This window comes from Apteryx mantelli, chromosome 15, assembly GCF_036417845.1.
Source record: "Apteryx mantelli isolate bAptMan1 chromosome 15, bAptMan1.hap1, whole genome shotgun sequence".
NCBI lineage: Eukaryota > Metazoa > Chordata > Aves > Apterygiformes > Apterygidae > Apteryx > Apteryx mantelli.
Genome location: NC_089992.1, coordinates 1273600 through 1297731, shown reverse-complemented (window position 1 = coordinate 1297731; position 24132 = coordinate 1273600). Strand labels below are relative to the sequence as shown.

General features: G+C 47.0%; 1 protein-coding gene across 1 annotated transcript in view; it reads right to left on the bottom strand.

The window, feature by feature from the left end:
- UACA (uveal autoantigen with coiled-coil domains and ankyrin repeats) overlaps positions 1-9721 on the bottom strand; it is a 35334-nt gene extending 25613 nt beyond the window's left edge. The window contains exon 1 of the mRNA XM_067305782.1: positions 9665-9721. Coding sequence (XP_067161883.1) covers positions 9665-9721 — 57 coding nt within the window. The remainder of the gene's footprint in view (positions 1-9664) is intronic.
- Between the last annotated feature and the right edge of the window lie 14411 nt (positions 9722-24132).

Here is a 24132-nt window from a genome sequence, read left to right as displayed (position 1 = left end):
GAACAAAGCCTGTCATCAAATACGACAGCACAGATCTCTGGAGATGCCAAATTGCCAAGAATACCACACGTGCTTCACCAAGGACAATACTGCCCATGTTCTGTTAACACAGAGCACCTGTTTCTGCCTAAATTCAGGCAGACATTGTGCCAGGAAGTCTTCCCAGTTCCAGGGCCTCTGAGGGCAAGTCCAGTATCCCGTCTCTACCATCTGGCTTAGTACCTGTTCATATCAGCTTGTGTCCGGTGCCCTCTCAATTTAAGGGCTTTACATTGAGTAGACACGGTCTGCACACACTCTGTGCATCAGGCTGGTGCTATAACGCCTTCAGGAAGGGTACAGAGATGTACACACCAGCATGTGCAGAAAAGAATAGAAAAATGGAACAAAACACCCCCCACGCTTCCAAATACTCTCCTAGCTTCCAATGATTTAAACTTCCCTGGCTGGAATGACTTCACCTACATACTTAACCCTCAGTGAATTTCTCTATTAACTGACACCGTTTTCCCTTAAGGCCAGGTAAGCTTATAGCATTCTCAACATCCTGTAGTAAGGAATTCAACTGAACAACTGGCTATTTCTATTCTTTCCGAACTTGAAACCCCTTACTAGATATTTACTAGATCAGTGAAATCAAGCTACTTTCCCTATATGCAATCCTTGTCTTGTAGGCATCTTTAGACCATCACGTAACATTACCACATCCTCCCTACTCTGTATGCTATGATAATCTCAGCCAGCACTAATTCAAGCAGCAGATAGAGAGCATCAACATTTTCAGTTGTTTACTAAAAAGAGTATACAGCAGAGTTCACAGAATCAAAGTTTGTAAGAGACTCTTTACAATTACAACCTTTAAAAACAAGCACATTCCTCGCCCTTGTCATTACAATTAAGTATTTAAAGATGACAGAGTAATGAGAGCATTAATGACTGCCAGTAGAGGTATTTACACTCAGGACACATTTGGTACCAAGAATAACTAGTCTCACTTTTCTGAGTAAAGCGAGACAGGATGTTCTAGTGTTACCAAAGGCAGTGGAAAGGGCACACAGGTGCTGGGAGCGAAAGACACCACTATCACCAATAGTGGTTGTGATGGGTTAAAATAGTTTTTGTACAAGGCTGACAGAGATGCAGTTAGCAAGGTTAATATATTTAAGAGGTATTCCTCATTATAGGATAATACATTTATCATTAAATAAACATAGCACCATACTTGGCAAACATGAGCTTGAAGCTACTGGGCATCTTCTCCCTCAGGGGAGAGGAAGGCAGGCAGAGTCAAAGCCATACACAGCACTACTGACACCGTTACCCAAGTGTCTCCACAGAGGAGCTTACAGCAAACAAATTCCTTCCCGATTTCATCGGTGAACCCGAGGCATAAGAGGAGAGAATGATACTGGGGTTAAAGGGATCCAAATAAGACAAACAAATGAAGATCCCAACCCTGAAGGCCTTTGGAAAGCAATCCATAACAACCCTTTAATCCCTACAGTTCTGCCAAAATTATTCTTCTCAACCCAAATATTCCTCAAGTAAAATTCTAGCAGCCAGAAGGAAACTCCTAAGACTTTCCAAGACAGCAAACAGCCTGTAAGAAAAGATTTCTGGTCACCAGTCTGAGCATAATAAGGTACAATCGGCATACATTAATATACTTCTTAATAAGGCAATACAAGGCTGGGGGGTGAGGGGGGGCACCAGAAATACTGGCCTTTGTATTCCAGTGCAACACACAGTTAATCCTTCAAGAGCACTATAACTAAGCAAGACCTGAAACAAGCAGGGTTTTATACTGAAGCAAGACCTTCCCACACCACAGCAGTAACTTTCTAGTACCGAAATGCAAATTCTGCATCAGCTTTTTTTATTCAGTCACATAAAGATGTGACATAATAGCCATTCAGTGTAGTACCCTTTCATTCTGATATTCCACTTAGCTTGCCACATTTTGACTACAAATAATCCTACAGGCACATCACTATAAAAACTGTGTAACAAAAAAAAAAAGGAAAAAATTAGGAGGAGCCAAGATGTTCTTAAGAGACAAACTTATGACCCCTGTTCGCCCTAGAACTTGAAGGATGCAGCAGCAGAATACCCAAGGCCCACATCTGGATAACAACTTGGGAGAAAGGATCCATACAGAAAACAATTCTAGCAGCATGTACAATGAAATCAGTACTATTTACACTTATCTCTAGATTTTGGGAACTGATGTGACAGGAGTTAATGCACTCTTCCTGATGCAACTGGCTCCAGCCATCTGCACACAAAACAGTCCCTTAAAGTGACTCACACTGTACTGCATTTCTACAAAAAAAGGATTGCTCTGAAACCAATCTACAGAGTAGCTAAATTGTGTAGCATGAAGCATGGTTGAAGCAGAGTTGCTATTTCAAACACTTGGACGGGAAGGAGATTGTGCTCTTACTCTTCTCTAGTATCATCTTTTAGATAAATTTAATAAAGCTTCCAAGGGGAAAAATATTCTGCTAAACTATAAACCAACAGCATTCATTTACCTCTCATTGCTATCTCTTTCCCTCTGTCCCAGGCTTGCAAGTTTGACATTAGCAGATTTCAATAGCCTCTCCCCCAACTAATACTGGTATCAGGTTACAGACAAGGCTGTCCATGACCTCGGACAAACACTAACACCCATCATGTACAACTAAGATGGCATCTGGATTGGTTAGTTTGAAAGAGGCAAAAAACCCTCTGACACATAAGTTGGTATTTGGCTAGTACTTTTGAAATACAATTTTTCAGATTTTTTTCTATAAATAAGACTAGGCATAACATTCCTCCACAGGTTGTAGTATGCAAACCCTCCTTTTCCACCCTCTTTCAATTATTTAGATACCACAGTAACAATACATACTCATGCATTATGTTGCCCATCAGATACATGCCCATTTTTACAGTTGCTTTTGGGAGAGATAAGGGGGGTGATCATGGGTCCACACCCAAGCAGGAGCACCAGCACAGGGAAACAGGCAGGAACATGTAGTTGGGAGGGAGGAAGATTTCCTCTACAGCAGCCACATGGACTTTGATCAGCTAAAAATGGATCATGTAAGCCCATGAACTGTTTAAATTCTTATTCTGAAACCACATCATTCAAGAAAACAGAACATGCTTATTAAATGAGAAGTCCTAATTGTAAGTTAAATTCCAGAAAGGATACTCCTAATCCCCATGGAAAAGTTAGTGACAGCAGATGTAATCCTACTTTCTCTTCCACTAGAGCATAGCAGCACATAAAAGAACACACACACACACACTACCACACACAGTAATATGTTTAGTCTTAAAACAAAGCTAAACAAGTCAATGACAAATAAACTAGCTGCCAAGGCAGACGTACTGCTCAAGAACCTTGTATCTGACTCAGGACATTGGCGTCTCAAGGGTCTAACACTTTTGCCTATGTAGTTGTAGGACACCAACTACATAAACAGCTCATTTAAATAAAACACGTACAACCTTTAGAAGTCATCTAACTCATTTCAGGAATATCAGTTGTATTTCAAAGCAGTTCTTAAACCTTTCAGCCTGAAAGCTGACTGATAAAGCCTGGGAAAGCAAACACAGCTTCTCTTCACTGCTGGGCCAGGCAGATAATCCTATTAACAAAAAATCAGAACAAGTTCTCCTCCTATGCCATGAGCAGATGACTTATGTACATAAAAAAGCCTGAGGAGCAAAGAACTCCATTAAAATACTGCCATCAGCATGTACAGCTAGAGCTCACAAATATATGAAAGTTCCTTAAAATTACTAGAGAAAAAGCAGTAAGATCATGCTTCTAAGGAAACGGTTATAAAACAGACTTCAAAAATTGCAGTCTTAGAAGGCCATTTAGAAATAGTAATTCTTGTCAAAGAAGAAACTGAGAATTATAAGTTTTAGGCATATCTGCGTAACAAGATGAACATTTTTCCTGGTTTAGGTCTTATGTAATTTTCCTGCAGGAAAAGGAAGACACTTGCTGATAAAGGAGAGAGTTACAAATACTTGAGAAATGAGTGTGCACCACATGAGATGAGTACAGATGACAGAAGGGCAGATAGGGCACATCTCTATCAGCCCACACATTTTCCTGCTCATTTTACAAAGGTCAGAGTAAATTTGTGTGATTAAAATGAACATTTGTACAGACACACCTGCGACTTCATAGGGCATAACTCTTTTGAAGTAATGCAATTTATTTTTGAAAACTGCACAGCTGGACAGCATTAAAGGAATAGGTTGGACTACTGAAGCTATCTTTTTAAAAAATATTTATGAGCTGTAACTACAGAGGCACATCAGTTAATACTCATCTTTCTCTTGCAGACTTCATCATATCCACAGTTGCCTAGAAAAATATTGCAGATACCAGATTTGTGAAAGACTTAACTCAAACGAAGGTAAAAAAAAACACCATTTATAAGCATGTCTTGTATGTGACTACACACACATGCTGATATGCAAGTGTTTGAGTTTAAAACCGCAGGAGTAAGATGTACTGTTTAGTCTGCCTTAAAGGAAAACAGATGCGGCCTGAACACAGGGTTCTTGTTTTACCCAGAAGGTTCCCACACATAGCATGTTACATTATCACCTAGTTTACTGCAAATTCTCTATCTATGGAAGAAGTATTGAATGCTACAAAGTGGGCAAGGCTTGGTCTAAACACAGTGGTCAAAAATAAAAGTTTTCCTAGGACTGCTTCACTTTTACATCACCCTCAAAATGCTTAAGTCAAGAATAAATATTAACATCTGTGCTGTTGCATGGTTTAAATGTAGCTCTGCATCCCATAATTAATATAAATAGTCACCTAACAAACAGCTTAAAGCAAAAAGTAACTAAGAGCTTTAGGCCCAGCAGAAAGCATTTCCCTTTTAAAGAGGGAGAAGCCAAGGTCAGAGTCCAAGTGCCTTTGTCTGCCATTAAAAGCATTAAAGTGTGTCTCAGCACCCTCTTTGGGACTTGTGAAATTACAAGTTCTCATGCAAGCACTGATTGGTTTGTGTTCTTGCACATATTAATAACGAAGCACCTGAAAGTATTAGGGATGATGAAACACAACAAGACTATTACATTCATCACATAGGGAGGCAGCCTCAAGCATGCACACGTGGAAAAGGGAATACTGCATTAGAGTGATTGTTCTGTTCAATTACCATTAAGTAATTAAAATACAGACACAATATTTATCAGTGTCACAGATGTTTAAAAATTTCCTAGTTAAAATATTAATATTTAAATACTGCTAATAAACTATTACATAAAGGTTATGTGAGCAATAGGTCAGATGAGATTGAAATAGATTTGTCAAGAGATATTCAAACATAAGTATTCACAGAATTGTCTGCAAGTCAGCTGCGGATATTTAACTTGCACACAGGAACTCACTGTACATCTACTTTTTTTAATCCTGTATAATTGCTGCATTCCAAAGTGATAAAGCATTAATAAATACTCCTTTTTTAGGAAGCTTGAAAGTTACAGTGCACCTGTATACAGGCTGCACCACATAGCTTTTGCTGAACCACAAATCACTGACCTTGACTCCAGTCATCTTTCTTTACATCAACCACAAACATCATACAAACAAGCACATAATTCTATTTAACTAAATGCAAGTAAAGCACAAAGTCTTTCATGAAATGCACAGGTTCACATGGACCTTAAAACTTCTTGGACCCCAAACATACTTCCAGAATAGCTACATTCAGTCTAGGATGTGACCTCCAAATATTATAATATCACTTGCTCTTGGCTCTGACTGAAGATCACATAGTGAAGCCATGTTAGGTTACACACCAAAAATAATAACAAACAGGGATGTAGGGGAGAAAGGAAGAGTAACTTTGCTCCAGCCAACAATAGCAATGCTAGAGAAATTTTGCCAAAGGGTCAACAGCATTGCAACAAGCGTGTTGACAAAGACTGTTTTGTCTTTGCACAAAGCAGAACTGTGGCAAATACCATGAAAGTCTTGTTCATTTCCAACCCATGCATGTGCCACGAGCAGCAGAAGCTTCTTCTTTCGTTTAAGAAGTTCAACACAGAAGTGATCTTGAATCTTAGACAAAATAAAACTATATTCTCAAACACCTCTATTTTCTACCTCATTCCTCCGCTTACTAGTGTGTATTCCCCAGCATATTGGTGCTACAAGTTACAAGTTATTTTGCTGTACGTACAAAGATATGATGCTGATAATTAATTGGCAAACTCAGGCAACCAACAATATTCTTCTGTTCTGTCAAGGAAAGTGGTCAGATCAGAACAAGGGATGCTACTTCACCATTCCTTCCTTGGCAGGGGGATAATTTTTTAAAAAGTTTCACTCCTTACATAGAGAAAGTCATCCAGGTAATAGAACTCAGCAATATCCACAGGGGAAAAAGAGCTAGCATAACCTTAAATGAGTTCAACTGTCAATAACTACATTAGTTGTTCAGAGATGAATTTAGTAATCGCAGGTCAGCATGTAAGGACAACTGCTCAGAAGTCTACCTTTTACAAGTCTAATTGCATTATTGCATTATCTGGTAATAACAAAGACAATTTCTGCTCAGATCTCTGCCAATGAGCAGGTCACTCGGAACAAGCAGTGGCAAAGAAAGGTCGGAAGCAACATTTAAGATACAAGTCACAAAACTTCGGTATCAAAGACAAGCCTACCCAGCGACCTTTATTAAGCTCAGTTTCTACCACCAGCCCCTTACCACTGCTTCCTCAGGCTACACAAAACTACTGTGGTCACTACCTCTGTTAGGACTGGCTAGGGAACAGGCAGGCAAAACAGAAGTTCTGGTGGCTGTCACAAAAACCAAGTTAATCTATACAACAAGAAACCAACTATCTTCACCATGCAACCTTCTGAAACACAAGTGTGCTTTGGTTTTGGGGTTTTTTTCCCCCTCCTTTGCAGACTAGAAGATTTTATCTGAAGGTAGTGTCATCTCTGTTAGTGAAACAGAGAGGTATAGCTAACCAGATCTGTCATGAGTTTTATTCTGGAATGTATCATTTCCCACAATTTACATTGTTCCACTGTATCAAAACTACAGAAAATTGTAAGTCTTCACAGAAGATGAGAAATCTAATCTACACTAGCAAGTGTAGGACCTTCAAATTCTTTGCTGACATTATGCAAGTGGCTTCAGCTACTGGTTTACTACTTCTGTATTTGATGATTCAGAGAATGAAGAAACAAACATTCAATATACTGTAACAACAGTGATATTACTACTCCAGGAAGAATTTGTGGTAATAAAGTCAAAGGATTTTCATCTGTGCTTTCCCCGAGACACAGAATTAAAGGCATTCAGAGCCAAGCATCTATCCAGATACTTTCTAAACTTTCTAGATAGGGAATATACATCCCCTTGCAGCAAGGAGCTCTGCAAACCCTCTGAATCTACTGCAGTTTGAAATGTGACTATTCTCCTCCTAAATGCAATATTATAGACTATTAAAAGTGATTTGTTTTTACCATGACTGTATTTGGAATCTTAAACTATTTTCACATAGGCAGACTTTCAAAGGAGAACAAGTTAATTTCAGGCGAATGAAAGGCACAGCAGCATTTGCCTCACTCTTCAGCACACTGAAATTTCTGAACAGGCTCAAATTATTTTCCAAGCACCATCAACCAACCGGAGTTCACAAGACTGGATTACTATGCAGAATGTTTTGTCTGAAAATGAAGCTGTGGAATTGGTAATAACCGTCATTTTTACTTTCTGCTGCTTTTCATGGCTTTCCTCTGTCAGCGAGGCAGGCAGTAAAGCCATTCCCAGAAGACCATCATCAGAAAACAGATATCATGTAATCATTACCTAAACCAGGAGGAAAGATTTTCAGCAGCAAGATGAAGGGATGAAGTTTCTCTCCACCCTCCAGGAACTAGCACTGGGTGGGGACAGGAGAGAGATGAAGTTTCCTAAACAGGGAACTCTTTTTACAGCAGTTTCCAGCAGGATCCAAAGAGCATGCACTGGCAGGGCTCCTACCCACTTCCCTTCCTGCCTCAGCAGTGAGGAGCAGGGACCAGAGCTCACCCAGGCATTCCCCTTCAGCCTCACTAGTATTAACACCCTCCCACACGGATAACTTCCCCACACACACCCTGCGCAAAAGGTTATAACTTGGTGTTTTATCAGTTGGAGTGATCCTGTAACTGAAATATGTAATAAATATAAGAACTGAAGTACATTATGGGTACAATATATTTAAACAAACTCTCAGACCTTCAGCAGCTCCTCCTACTTGTCTAACCCGAACAAACATCGCTGCTTCTTCATAGGCAAACAGTGGCAGCAACAGCCTTTTCACATCAATTTCTTCTCATAAACTTAAGATGCTGCCTAATCCCATAATGCAGTTTTTAAAGGATCTCAGTGAAAGCAACTTCTCCTCGCATAGTTTGGAATAACTTCAGTTCTTAAAAATACAGAGATTGACCAAGGCTTCTTTGAATGGAAGAGCGGTTGAAACTTCACCTATGGAAGTGAAAAATACCCATACACATTCAAAAAAAAGTGAATTACTGAATATGGATGCTGTACCATTTCTAAAGCATTTATTGACATTTAGGTGTAATTATTGTAGGCTTGCTTTGAAATAGCAAACAGTGTCAAAGTATCGGAGAACTAATGAATAAGGTAAACCAATGCCAGCCTACACACTACACATTATCATAACAGACTTCTGAATCACTTCTTTGCACAGTGAAATATTGAACATGGTGATGCACTTCCATACACAGCTGTCATTTCATCAAATGAGTTCAGTCAGCAGTTCACAAGCCTGCGTATCTACATATCTTTCAAATGAGCCACTATTTTTCAAGTATTACTTTCAGATCTAAAACAAATGTGTAAGATTATTTTTTAAATGCCTAGTTTCTTACAAAAGAGCAATAAAGGTCAGCACATCACATTCACCTGGTCTTTCCTGCTAATCCATCTAGCCAGCAAGAGTTTAACAAATCAGTACAGGAAGACAGCAATAAGCTAGAGTGCAGCTATCACAGCAGACTCCCAGGAAGGCATTTACTAAGTGATCACAATTAGAGATTATTTACCCCACAGAATTTCTGAACATGACTTTCTTCAGTTATAAAGACCACTCTCATCAGACGTCATCTGAAGAGATGAATTAAAAAAAAAAAAAAAAGTAAAACCATTTAAAACAGATTAACCTAAATTTTGGAAGCCATAAAGAATAAGACACTGAAAATTACAAAACCACAAAGATACCCAATTTCGAAATCGGGGGGGGCGAGCGCTCCAGATTTTGCCATATCCGGACAGAAGTTATTAATGTGGGGGGGGGGGGGGGGGAACACACACGCTACCGACGACGCCGTGCCCGCAGATCGCAGCAAGGCTGAGGGCAGGCTGCCAGCCAGAGCTCAGCACCGGCTCCCCGGGCTCGCGGGGGCGGGAAGAGGAGGCGGCGTGAGCTCCTGCTGCGGCCAGAGAGCAGCGCGGAGGCTGCGGGCTGCTCGCGCGCGCGCTGCCCCGAGGGGCTCGCGGCCGGGCCGGGCCGGGCCGGCAGAGCACTCCCGCCTCCCCCGCATCCCTCCCTCAGGTATGCCAGCGCCCCCGCAGGCCGCCCCCGGCCCCCCGCAGCCCCCGGGACCCACCGCGCTGCCGCCGATGACCGCCTCGTGCTTCTTCAGGCGCGACTTGAGGCTCTTCATGGCGGGCGCGGCGGGGCCGGGCCGGCAGCGGGACGCGCACCCGCTGCCGCCACGGCCGGGACGGGCTGGCCTCCGCCGGCCGCGGCGCCCTTACCCCCGCCCCGCCCCGCCCCCGCCCCGCCGCAGCCAATCGCCTCCCGCTCGCTCGGGCGAGGCGGCCAATCACCGCGCGGCTAGGGGGAGGGACTTCCTTATTTTAAAGTCCACCTGGGGGTGGGCGGGGGCAGTGAGGCGGTTGGGGCGTGATCTCCACCTAGCCCCGCCCCCAGGCCGCGGCCGCAGCTGCGCGGTCCCGCCCGCCCGGCAGGGGGCGCCGCCGGGGCAAGGGGCAAAGGGCAGGGGGCAAAGGGCAACGGCAACGGCGCGCGAGGCCCGGCTCCATGGCAGCGCCTCCCTCCCCCAGGCTCCCCGGGGAAGGCCCGGCGCCCCGAGGGGCTTTTCCGCGGCCTCCCTCAGCGAAGGGCCCTGGGGAACCTGCCCCCAGCTCTGCGCACGCTTGCCAGAGGCGGAAAACGCAGCCCGACTGCTGTCCTCACAAACCCCCTCGCTCCTCACCAGGAGGAGACACCTATTTGCAAGGGCTCCCTCAAGCCGGGCAGAGGCTACCTTTAAAACAATGTAATTAATTCCCTTCTTCCGCATAAGGAACGTCCGAGGGTGGCAGTTTGCTTGTTTATGTCACAGCTTTGTTCAGCCTGAAGTCTGTTTAACAGCTCCTTTTCATCACATTACTCACAGTCCGGTCACACACAATGGCACAGCACTGGGAAGTTTGAGGTCACACGGTTATTGAGAGTATTTAATTACAACACAAGGACTGGGTTTAAACTCTGTAAAACCTTGCTTGTTACAGCTCGACTGGAACTATTCAATCAGTATACATCTCCCTCTTATATAAGCGGAGTCCAAGGTAAATGTTACTGCCCTTTAATCAGTTTGGGCAAACCATATATTCAGACGCAGCTTTCCTTATAGGTGGCCTGTTCAGAGGAAAGGATACCTGGCATCTTTACACATTTGCTGGAGAATCTCAAAGATGGGAATAACTTCGGACTGTCAAAGGCCCCCTCTTGTGCACATCAGTGTCACTAGAAAGTATCGACATGCTCCTAAATGAAAATCCTCCCCAGACAGTTCTAGCCCCTGGGCCAAACCCAGTCTAATAAGGGTTTAAACTCTTCAGAGGAAAGATGTTCAGGCTTTGAACTCCATTTAATGCTTTCAGAGTTTCCCTCCTCCTTAATAAAGAGCTGGTCTTTGAGGCAACCTCTCTCCTTTCTTTCAGGAACTATCTCCTACCTCCTACGGACACCAACAGCCTCACATTTTCAAGACACTGACATAAACTCAAAGGCCAGCTCTTCCTCAGAGCAGACATCAACGCCTGTCGACGCCTCTCTGTCATTCAGCCAGCCAGCACCACTCCTGCTCTCCAAGGCCTGTAAGTCTCCTTTGAACCCTGGCTGTCACCAGTTCAGCCTGGTATCACCAGCCTGTCAGTGCTGGCGCAGGTAATCTGACTCTGCTTGACACAAGTCAACGTGACATGATGGGTAAAATGACAACAGCAGCTAGAAACAGATGGGATCAGGATTCCCCTGTTATTTTCTGTCCATAGCAATAGGAGCGATAGTTTCCTCTAGTTAGCCAAAGGTACAGAATTGAAACAGCAAATTCCTAGAGCGCACCCAAGCCACAGCGCCTCAGAGGGGTGTTTGCGTAAGGATCTGCACAAACACGAGCATGCAGTGTTCATGTCCACTCATGAATCCAAGCTTCTGGAGCACAAAGCTATGTCCCAGCATCAGCACCAGTCTAACCTGGGGCAGAAGAACTGGTTTGAGTTGTTCAGACTAGAACCATTGTCTGCCAAAATGTCACAAAAAACAATTTGTTCATTAAAAATAAGTTTTTATTCCCAAAAGTTTCAGTTCTACAAAATAATGAGTTATTAACTGACTTTCAGGACCAAGTTAACAGAGCAATAGCTTTCTCCTCCTTCCACCAACTTTACACTCTTTACAGAAATCTCCTTCTGGTTCCCTCCAGTACAAGGGAAGGCAGAACTTAAAAACATAATCCCTTGCTATCATTTCAGTCTGAGATGCTGGGAAGAGCAGCTCCAAGAGCCTAACCTATCCCAAAGCAATTCCCCGTTGCCAGACAATCACACACGTACATGTGTGTGCACCAGCCAGCTGCGTCTCTGCTCTTTTGAAGACTCAGCAGCTGCTGCGTCACAAGGACAGCATCTGCCTTGCTGCGAGCAAGCCTCCTCCTGCCAGGCTCAACAGAGGGTGAAGTCTGTCCCAGACAGTCACGCCACATTTCTCACTAGTCAGCTCTGCGCCAGGTAAAGCAATGCGCCCATGCCCCTTGCAATAGGTTCCCTGCACTATTAATTCAACCCACGGTGGGTGACCCCTCTCAGACTAGAACAACTTGGAGAAGGGAGTGATTCCCCCACCAAAACAGCTCGCAATCATTGGCACAGCCAGAGCAGAGATGTGACTAGAGCAGCAGGGCACAGTGAAGTCAGCACTGAGCCAGATCAGCCTGAACGGAGCCTTCTACTTTTCTTTGCTCCTGACGAAGCAGAAAGCTCCCTATCTGAACACCATCTTTCATCCCTAGTGTTGCATGTGTCAGCAATAGAACAAGATGTTTCATGTTATGTTACTAGGGACTGACTTGTACATTTGACTTGCATCCAGGCTGTAACATTTCAGGAGGGAACCCAGCTAATCTTACTGTCTCCCCACCACATACTGCACCCCTTACCTTTGAGGCACCAATCCAAGCAGGGACTGAACGGTGCACTCTGCACAGAACTCAATGTTCTGGCCTTTCCTCTGGCTGTTGTGCCAAAACTCCTCCCTGATTGCAGGGCACATCTACTACAGTTTCTTTCTCCGGGCTTCTTACTTTGCCCCTCAAAATAATTTAAATTGCTGCTGCTAAGCTTCTTGGCATGTAGTTCCCAATACATCATCAATCCTCTTCATGGGCCATCTGCCTATTAACTAGATACATCTTCACTTGTTCTGCAATACGTTCTCAACATCACTCTGTTACCAGGTCTTGGCTTCTATTGCCTCATTCTCCGCTTTTCTGGTCAGACCTACTCCCAGCTCTCTTGTAAGTGAGGAAAGTTCCAGCCAGTCTGCTTTGGATCATATTTGCTGGGGCACGAACAGCTGAGCACAACCTGATGGTGGTTAGATAAGGTCGGCTCACCGCTGACAAACGGAGACCAAATGGGAGTTTGCAACTGCCACTGAATATTTCTTCCACTGCCTCCCCTACCCCACTTCACTTACTTGTTTCTCTGTGACTTTGTCCTTCAAACCGCAGGTTTCTTTGAAACCGTCACTGACACTGACTTTATGTCTCCATGCACAGTGACGTACAGTTTGGTAGATGCCCACTAGAGATCCCTGCGATGCAAAGCCTCAGTAGTATTGTGTGCAGGGTAGCCTTTGCCCACACTCTTTGCTGCTGCGGGTGGTCAGCCATGGGTCTTGTCAAGCTACTGCTGAGCACAGCAGGACTGCACACACTAATGTTCAGTGTCAGGGCACTGTTCAGCGCCATTTCAGTAACCATGCCCAAAATCCGATCGAAGCAAGCAGCTTGTGTAACTCAAGCTATCACACCCTGTTTCTGCTCAAATGTTTCATTTTTGTGACAATCTTTGCTTATTCCAGCACAACAAAGGGTATATTTATTCCAACAATGTTTGTGTGATAAGTACTGACTTAATGGAACACAGAATTTGCTGGCCTGTCTTCTAACAGGCCTGAGATCTAATTAATCTCTGGCAAGTACCTCTGAAATAGAAGCAGTGCTGGCTTGCACATCTAGCAGTCAAGACAAACTGATTGGAGCCAAGTTGTGTAGTGAGATAGGAGGAAGAAATAGCTTCACCATGATGGGTTTTTTTGCAGAGAGTTACAATGCCAAGGTCTGAGGTTTCTGCTCTATTAGAAGAGCAATGTTTATGCAATTCTCTCCACACTCATTCAGAATTTAGGGAGAAATATTTGAATCAGAGAGTCACAAACTAGCACAAGGCTAAGTGATACTGACTTTCTAAGTCTATGAGCAGGAGAGACAACTGAGCAGCAGTTTTCCCTATTGACTATGATTCCTTGTCTCCCACCTACACTTGATGACATCTTCCCCTGCAGCCACATAAAGAAGCTGGCTGGGGAGCACCCTCTAGACAAGTCACTGCATGGCAACATTTGTCTTCAAAAAGAGTCTTTAAAAGTTTTGGTTCACAAGTACTTCATAAGATGGAAAAACAGATCAGTCTCAATATATTACACTTCTTCAAGCACTTAGCTTATCAATCAATTTGTTAAAAGGACATAAAAATCAAATCCCAGCAAGACTGAAAGGGAAAAACCTTCCTCTCTGGGTCATTGAATTACCCAGCCACTTCCTGCATTGCTTTCTGCCTTAATCATCTGGATAAATTAACCTCCATGCCTGGCTCAACATGCAAGGAGGAAGGTATATTTTTCTCTCTCTTTGCTCTTGAACCCATGAAGAGTCACGGATACTACACTACACTGAGACCTGGTTCTGCTAGCACTTCTTACACCCTGTCTTGTACCCACGCTCACAGCCAGGACGCAGTGTACCCGACAGAGGCACGCTTCTTTGTCCGGTGCCTTTCTGAGCTGGGTCTAGTGCCCATGCCAGCCTCCTCCCGAGAGCAGCCTGCAGAGATGGCTACGCATAAGCGAAGCCCGCAAGCAGTTGCCAGTACAGCAGCCGCATCCTGGAGCAGGGGCCTGGGAGAGGCCTCCCTGCTCTGCCTGCTCCGTGACTCCTACCTTCCTACACGGCTGCTTCTCCTCCCAGAAGTGCCAGTGATGTGTGCACAAACCCAGCTGCGTGTCTCTCTGCCACTGTGCTGGGGACAGGGAGGAGACACGGGCACAGATAAATATAAACGAGCACGAGGAAATCTTTTACAACACACAGCCAAAGCGATCCAGAGCACTTAGAGTGTCCAAGCTTTTATCTTACTCCTTTTGCCCCCATTCTGTTCTGGGTTCCAAGAAAAAGAGGATAAGGGAGAAAACATGTTTAGACGGAAACCTCCATGCAGCCAGTGTTTACATGCTGTCTCCTGAACCAGTCTGGCATGATGCCGAGCTTAGGAAAAACAAAGCATGTGCCAGCCTCTCGGGAGCTGAATTTGACAAAAGCTCAGCTGCCAACTTGGCTGCTCTTGCTTATTGCTAGCGGCTATTTCAGAACAGTGCCTGGCAGTCACAGGAAACCCTGAGCCCTCCTGCGCACGAAGCACGGCGCCCAGACTGAGCGCGAGACCGTGCTTGCCTTAAAGAACGCCCTACACGTTACCAACAAGGCAGCAGTGAAAATGGAAACAGAGATGGGATATGCCTTTCCAAAGCTGTATGTCAGGTCAGAAGTGGGTGTAGAAACTAGGGCTGCTGCCTACCACCTAAGAGGGCCAACAGAACAGGCTGTCCTAACAATTCATTACTGTTTAAAACACACCCCAAAAGAAGATAACACCCCAAAGGAAGGGAACCTATTTTGGCAGTGGAAGTGGGTAAAGCTCAGGCTGTGAAAGAAGACCGAGACAAAACAACTCCTTAATTTTTCCCTACATCCACACGTGCAGGAAAGTGGCTAATTTAATTTTCATGATTGCATGGGACTCTAGTTCCAACTGTAAAAGGGAGATTTTGAAATATAACTAGGGAGCTTCAACATGCAAAGGCATCTTATCTTGGCTGTCCAAGCCTTGCTGAGCACATCTGTTGGTGAAAGAAAGCTCATATGTTTTCAGAGAAGTGAAATTGTTGTGATCAGGCCACTGTACTGAGAAACAGCCACTAAACCTGTGAAGTTTCTAGCACTGTGGTCCACAGCATCTCTAATTTATATTAATTAAGCAGCACATTCCAACAGACATAAAGAATATGGATTTCCAAGTGAAACTAAAGGCAGTGCATCACACACAGCTTGCAGTATTGACTTCAGAAAACTGTGACTGAACTCTGTGTGGCACATACTACGTCATACCCAAGGATGTGAATACTGCGTAGACAGAATTGGAAATAGAAGTGGGTGCAAGAGACATACCAAAAACTCCCTCTCACATTCACACACCTGTCAGGAAATCATAAGCATTAGATGCTGGTTCCCCACACTGCAGACAGAAGTCAGCACTAGCAGGCGGGAGCTCCAGTCAGATAATGCAACACCTGAAACATAGGAACTTGTGTCAGGTGGCCTCACTGGATGCCAAAATACCCCGGATGCACCCGCTCTCACTTAAGAAGAGAATGAAAGAGCAAACACTGTGCAAACGGAGAGCCCCAGGTAGTCCCACGAGGCCCAGTGGATTAGCAAAGCAGTTCTGGGATGGCCGTAGAGGCAGAAAACACGAAACAAGCACCTGTGGAAAAGCCTCTTTGAACTAGGATGCAGAGAGATCCCGAACTCAGCCTGTAAGCGCTCCCTGTCCAGCGGCTCATCCTTGGACTGGCGCACAGCAGAGAGCAGGTGAGAGCTGAAGAGGAACGGCAGGGATTGCTTCCTCCTGCCGGGCTGCCCCTTTCCTCTTGAACTATCCGGCGCTTTCTGCCTGGGCAGCCACATGCTGCCTAACTCTGCTCTGGGCAGAGGCCGGGGGAGCGTCGCCGACCCCAGGTGCCTGCAGGAACGCTGCTGGCGCTGTTAGCAAGTGGACCGTGGCAATGGCAGGACACAGCCCCGTCATCCATGGGCTGGTTTGGTCATGTAGATAAAGCCCTGGTATAAATACGGTACCTGGGAGGACAGACACATACAAGGATAAAGAGAAATAATGAGACTAACGAAACATAAAGATCGAAAGGAACAGACCTTTAACTGCCCTGAATGCCTTCATGTGCTTTATAGAACAGACTAGCCAGGGAGCAGCCTCGCTCAAGTTTAATGACTGATTTGTCTGCACTGAAAAGGAGAGAGGAATGAGTCTCTGTGGGTACATATAGTGTGCAAATCCATCTGAGCACTAACAGAGCTGCAGACAGATCTTCAGAGAAATAAGTGCTCCGTCTGCGGGGAGCAACAGGACACACAGATGCCACTCAGGTTTAGAGGAAGACGACTTAAATAACTGTCCATTATTAGCATATGTCTTTCTCCATCCTCACTACATCTGTTTTGCTGGCTGGCTACACTGGAAATAAAAGCTCCTAAGCAACAAAGATCACAATTCCCAAAGCTTTAGTTGTGGAGTCATTAGAAAGGGAATGCTCTGTCTGTGGGACAAGCAAGCGTCATACCCTTGTATGGATCATGTCTGGGGTTGAACCGTCAACAGCTCTGAGCCTTGTTTAAGCTCAAATGGATATACAGTGTAATTGGAGCCCTTTGACCTTCAGTAGCTCCCTCACACCTTGTCTCCACGTGAGAACTCCTGTCAGCACAGGAGAGATCCTCGTTTCCTTTTTAGGTTGATGAGGAGCAAGGCAAGCAGGATCTCAGGTTAGCAACCATCCAGGCATGGATTTGCAATGTAAAAAAAAAAAAAAAGAAAAAAGAAAGAAAGAAATGGAAAAAGAAAAACAGCACATGCTGGTTTCATGGGAGTTCTGTAAGATAAATCTCTCCCCTGCACTTACTGCTCCCTTTGGATGCTGGTTGATGGTAAATGGGATATGAATTTCCTTTGAATGGGAATCAGTTTGGAAAGGGAGCTTTGGCGCCTCTAGGCAGCAATCTGTACACAAATCTGGGAACGGATTTAACTATAGAGCAAAGACCCCCGTCCTTGGGCCAGTCCTGAAAGAAGGCGCACTGTGTCCTTATTCCTGTGCTTCCCTGCAATGCGCTGGATAAAGCGACCAGGCAGCGAGAGGCTGCCCAAAATACCTGCTCATTCTATTCTGCAGCCACGTAACCCGAGCTCGCTCTCTGTGCTGCAGTGCTTTGAAAGCTATTCAAGGATGGATTTTCTCAAAGTCTTGTCATTGCAAGAGAGAGAAAAATATCCGTGGGCCAAAGCCTCCAAACAGCCTGAGAACTGCTGTGAAAAGAGTCCTTTTCTGTACCCCTTTCACGTGCTTTTCCAGGCGCCAAGGGTCAGGCTGCACTCAGAGCAGGCACCAGCCACCGTCTCGGCAGTGGAAAACTCCTCCGGCACTGCTGGGACGGAGCGTCTCCCTGAGGACAGCACTTAACGCCTCGGAGCAACCCACGCGGGCTGCTCACTCGCTCTTGAAGGGCACGCTTCACTGACCACGTAGGGAGGTTTTGCTCCCAGGCTAGGGGCCTACATTCAGGGCTAACATTAGCTGGTGAGACTCCAGCCCTGCTAAACAGTGTCGGTCTCTATCTCTCTTTGATTTTGTGTATTTAAACGTAATTGTTTGACAAATTACTCAAGTTGAATGAACAGATGCGCTGTAACTCCACTGATGAATTAATCTTTGTCCTGCTAACAGGTCAGCTTCCACTTCCAAATTCCTCCTTACGTACAATCTGGGGAAGCTTTCACGAATGACCTCTGCAGCAGAATTTCTCTCCCCAGCAAGCGCCTATTCGACAGCAAAATCTACGGCAATGATGGCCCGCGTGTGTGGGACTGCAAGCCATCACTCCCTCTCCTCCCCGCCTGGAGGACCCAGTCAGCCTTGCACAGCATGTGGAAAGCAGTGGTAGGAGCATGGTTAATCCCATTTTAGCTCCAGTTTTGCTGGAGTCCTGTGAGCTCTGCTGTAAGGATTTCCCTCATGTCATATTCAGCTCCACAGAGACATCTCCATGTTCAGACCCTCCCTCAGTTTCCAGCTTGAATGAAAACCGTAGGAGTCTGGGCTGCTTCAGAAATGTTCACTACAGTGACTTGGAAAGCATGGGTCAGTATAAAGCAAGCAGTGAAAAGCATTTAAACTAGGGACTGAACAGTCTTATACAACATAATAATCCAGACCAAAAAATCAAAAGCTCAGGTGACACTGTTCTGGTGGAAAGCCTTTTCTTTTGCAAAATGTTTTTCTCGCAAGAGAAGGAGCCCCTCCAGCTCAATGTTTGTTCAATTAAATTGCCAGGTATGTTCAGATGTGCTCTAGCTGCACGCAAGTGGAAAGGGACTGAGATTTTTATCTTGCTCTGCGTGCTCAGTTATTGTTTACGTGGATCAGTCCTGGAGAAAAACCTAGTGTACTTGCAAAGTTACATTAACAATTCAGGCTGAACGCTTATAATACAAACCCATTCAATTGTCTGCCTCTCCATGACACAGTTCTTTGGCACGCTGAATTGCTTTGGCCATAAGTTAGCAGCGATGTTTATGCTAACTGTAATAAGCTACAGCTTTAATGTGTCCTCAGAAGTGTTCCAGGCTGCCTGCACACATCACTGCACTGATTTACAGCTGCCGTGTATTTTGACATTTTGTGTTGTTCGTGCCAATTAGAGAAAGAAAATTATTTGTGTTTTAAATAGAAGCTTAAATTCTGGAGCACAAGACCCAGACGTCAGGGAAGAGAATCTGTTGCCAAGCCACCCTAATCTGAGCACTTTTCTCCTCTGTATTTAGCATTCCTGATAATGGAATTTGGACTACAGCTAATGCTGATTAACATTTCCATGTTAGTTCTTTCACATAATCTTTTTTCCAACTGCGGCAGAGACTAGAAATATGCCATTTATACTTTCTGCAGTATCTGATTAAGCATGCTTTTCTAGCTCTTGCCAGCCAAAGCCACCAAGAATGAAAAGCTACTATGTTTAACTGATCCTAATATGGACCAATTCCTAAGCATAGGATGGTTTCCTTTCCCTATAAACCTTTGCCTGGATAACAAGATTTTGATTGCAGCCTAATCCTGGGGGTGGGAAGACTGCGGTAGGCGATTGGTCTGAAGCATGAGAAGCAGAAGTGCAGACACAGAGGATCACTGCACTCCTCAGTGATGGAGCAGTGGTAACCGCCAGCCCATAAATAATACATCTAATTTTACACCTGCACTCATTCTTCCATGCTAGGAATCCAGTTCAGATATACTGCAACCTAAAATTAGAGCAGGTTACAGACATGATCTTTAGCATGTTAAAAGTAGAAACACGCCTATGGTTGCAATGTTCTTATCCCATCTCCAGCCGGTTTCCACTCAGGGTCGGCAAGAACATACCAGACGCAGCTCCAGGACACCTACTGTTTTGCAGGGTGTTTTCATCCAGCAGTGTTTTGTTACATTGCTTGTGCAGTAAGGTGCAAATACAGCATCAAATGGGACTGTGTAACCCGACACAGCGCACTGTGCGACACGCTGCATCAGGGGCTTTGATCAAAACGCGCCCCCCGCCTACCGCGCGTGTCAGCTGGATGGAAACCACTCAAGTTAGCAGCAGCAGACATTCAAAGGAGTTCAAAGGAAGGAATCCAGAGGAAGGACTCTGAAGGGCGACTAACTAAGCTTTCAGTCCCCTCCACATGATGTGCTCTCCTGCGGTTACCCCTGCAAAAAGGCAAACGGCTGGTGTGCCAGCGTGCCGAGCTCCCCACCTCAGCTCCACCAGGCCCCGTCTCTCCTGCAGCGTTCGCTGCCGCCTGCCCGGCGTCTCAGCAGCTCTGGGCTGGGAAAGAAGCAGGGAGCTGCGTGCAGCTGAGCAGAGGAGGGGAACTCCCAAACCCTGCTGCTGGCGGGTCGCAGTGACTGCAGAACGCCAGCTCCAGAGAAGTGAGATTTCTGGCCTGTTCCACGTTCTTCGGGCACTGACGGTGGCCTGCTCAGCCCCTTTTATCCCGTCACGCCCCAGTTTCCCCTGTTCTTAGGAAAGGGTGCTCGTTTTGATCTCCTCACAGGATTGCACCAGACACCAGCTTGTGATTATTTTGAGGGAGCTGGGTTTCTCTCATTTTTCAAGAAAAAAACATCCAAAACTCTTTGTGACCCACCAGTTCTGAATCAAAATTAGTTTTTATATTTCATTAGTTTTCCCAGGATGGAAAAGCTAGCGTATGCAACTACATCTGTCTGCAACGTATTTTTTAGGCACTAGAGATACCTCTGCTCTGCTGTACCAAGATCAGACGAAGATCTCCTGGAAAGAAGAAGGTCCCTTGCAAACAGCAGGAAAAAGACGAAGCTGGAGATTTGCAGACCATAGGTCCACCTGCAGATAATGGTTTTACAGAAGGACCATCATTTTATACATCTTGACACATGGGCAGCTAAGATTACAGCTACCACACAGGTTCAGCTAGTGGCAAAGAGACACATCAGACCAAATTATGGGGAAGAACTTCTGACGTGAAACTCCCAAGAGAAAGAACAAACACAAGAAACTACTCCCCAGCCACTCCCAAGGGCTAATTGCTGAGAGTAATGAACTGAGAAGCAGCAAGAAAGGCTCAAACAACTCATTATCCCTCCTATAGGAAGAGGATCATTACCTTCACCTGCAGCTGGGTTCAGGTGGAGGCTCCAAGGTTCACACAGGTCAGGAATTTCTGACTGGTAACCCTGTCACACTCATTTGGGGTGTGATGGAGATCCACCAGCTTTGGGCCAGGGCGGTGGCAAAAATAAGACATCAAGACTGACAACAGCTGTTGGCTGCAAGGTGGAGACTCAGGTGTACTCTGCCGGGGCCCTGAGGGCAAGGCCGGCCACGCCGTGCATCCAGGAGAGGCCCCGGCACCACCCCATAGCAGTGAGCCATGAGGGACGGTCCTGGCCTCCTCCGTCCTGGTGTCTCACTGCAGGGAGAAGCGACAGAGGAGTGGGAAAGCTCCCGGCAGAGCAGCTTTTGCGCAAGGGTAGCCAGGAGCTCCCAAATGCGAACACGACATTGGAGAGCGTCTGTGGGTCACAAGCCATCCCAAAGGGTCACAAGCCATCCCAAAGGGTCACCAACACGCTTAAGGAAACCCAGAGAGCAAAGAGTGAAAGCTGAAGTCCCTTGAACTCAGCGCTGCCCCGTGTTTGCCATTCGGTTCCCCCTCCTGTTCTGTACTGTTGTCCCCAAGATGTCAACAGAAAGGGCTTCGCTGTCCTCCCAGCGCTGAGCATCTTCACGCGTCTGGACAGGGGACGGGGACTGTCAGCCGAGGCTGGCTTAGCAGCTGAAGAAGCTGGTGCATGGGGAGGTGACTTGACTTGGGAGCAGAGCTGGGAGAGACACACGCCGGAGGAGGGAGCGTTCGCCAGGAGGACTGAGCAGCTCTTGAAAGGCTGCTTTAAAGAATAAACTGATTAGCAAGCAGCCCTTGGTTTTTAGAGTCAGCTCTGCTTAATTGCAAATCAGGGGTGAGGAGCAGCATCCGGACTGGCACCGCCCGAGCTGCCCTGCTCCGCACCCGGCCGGCAGCAGCCTCCGGCCGCCCCGCGCGGGCCGGGGTTGCTCTCGGGGGCAGGATGCTGCGGCGAAGGCCTCACGGGCGCTGGAGGAAGCGTTACAGAAAAGCATTTTGTCTGTTTATCCACTGCATTTCGCTTCCTCCATTACTGACCGTCGCCCTGTGCAGAGGCTGATCGCGGCTGGGGGCCGCCCCCAGGCTCCCCGTTTCCGCGTGAGCCAGCGCCAAGCCGGGAGCCGCCGGGAAGCGGTGCCAGCACTTTTGCTTCCTCTCCCTGCAGCGCGAGCGTCGGCCTCCCTGTTTCACGCATCGATAGCTTGCAGCAACGCGGGAGGTTTGGGCAACGCTTTCAAGGCAAGAGGCTTTGCAAACCGCCTCGAGGAGGAGGCACAGCCCGTTGCCATCGCTCCCTCCGTGGCCGGGACCGGATTCACGGAGCGGGGAAGACGACACGGCTTTGCAGAGGGACGCAGCGCTCCCAGGTGTTCAGCTCCTCGGCTACGCTGTTTCTCCAGCTTCTCTGAGCTGCTACAAAACGATGCCGAGGGGAAGAAGAGAGGGAACGGCACGAGCAGAGCAGCCGGGGAAAGCCGATTTCCTCGGCGCGGAGCCGGCTGCAGCCCCTCGGCGCCCAGGGAGCCCAAGCATCCGGCAGCGCGGGAGGCAGCGCCCGAGCCAGGCGCTGGGATTAGGGTGCCTGAGCGAACACGTGCAGACGGGCGCCCGCTCGTGAGACCGCTGCTTGCACAGCCGCTGTCCCAGCGCGGCCGGGCGGCTTCCCGGGGACCCAGCTCCGGCTAGGGCAGACGCTCGCTGCCAACCGCCGGCACGGTCCTGGCCCTTAGTGCTCCTCCGCCTGCCTGCTGCCTCGCTTCCCAGCACGGCGACCCGGCTCGCTGCGCGCGAACGCAACGAAACGAGGAGGTCAGACACTTTCCCGCGCGTTCAGCATGGAAGCAGCAAGCGAGCAGAAGGCGCCAAGCTGCCGCGCGGGGATGCCAGCCGCTGCGGCGGGCACCTCCCAGCTCCGTCGCACCCAGCCCCACGCCGGCCAGCCTGCCCCGGAGCTGCCCCGGTCCTAACCGAGGGAGCGCTAGAAGATCCATCGAGGCCTCACGCACAAGCACAGCTTTACAAACACTGGTGCATTGAAAGCAGAAGGTTGTTTTCGCTCTTGGGGCAGTTTGGCAAAGGATGAACCCATTGTTCAAATCCAGAACATAATCCTGGCTCTCTGTCTGGGTAATAGCCATGATAAATAATGAGGCATTGCTAATTAGCCTCATAAAGCTGCTCATTAAAAGCTGAGAAGAGCGCACAAGGGTTGTAGCAACGCCAAGCAGCAAACGGAGCACGTTTTCTTCTCGCGCATGCTCGGAGCCCCCCGGCTTCGCCCCTGCTCCCGGCGGACTGCAGCACCCGGCCACCGGCCCAGCCAGTGATGGGCCGTGGAGCCACAGCACCATCGCCGCTGCCACCTTGCACCCGCTTCCAACCACGCAGCTGCTCCCTGACTTTCCCTCAGCATTTCCATGGCAATTTCCACTCACACAATTGCTCAGTGTTGTTCTTTTCCGCTTAACCGGAGGTCCCTGCTGCTCCTTTAAATGGTTAAACCAGCAGCCCCTCCGGGATGCTGCACCGCTCCATCCAGAACAGGATCAATTTCTCAGGTTTCTTCATTTTGGTGCAAAGGCCGCGTGAAAGGAGGTTGGACGTAACCCCGTTAGATCCCTCTCTCGGTGCTTAACTCCTGCAGGAAAGGCAGAGCCACCAAGAACAGCCCCAGCTCTCCCTCCTCACACCCAGAGGAGGGTCAGGCTCCCCTGTCCGTCCCTGCCGGGACCCCCCAGTGCACAGGGACGGCAAAGCCCCGGTCGCCTGCCGGAGCACCTCCACTCCCAGGCGTTCCCTCCGAAGGGCTGCAGCTCCGGGACTTCACTTGCACAGCCCGCGCTTTCCAACAAGGTGGACTTTTATTCCCTTTAATTTCTGGCATCATGACAGCGCTTTGGCCAAAACAAACAAACAAACAAACGTTTTGGCAAGAAAATGGGTGAGACAGGAA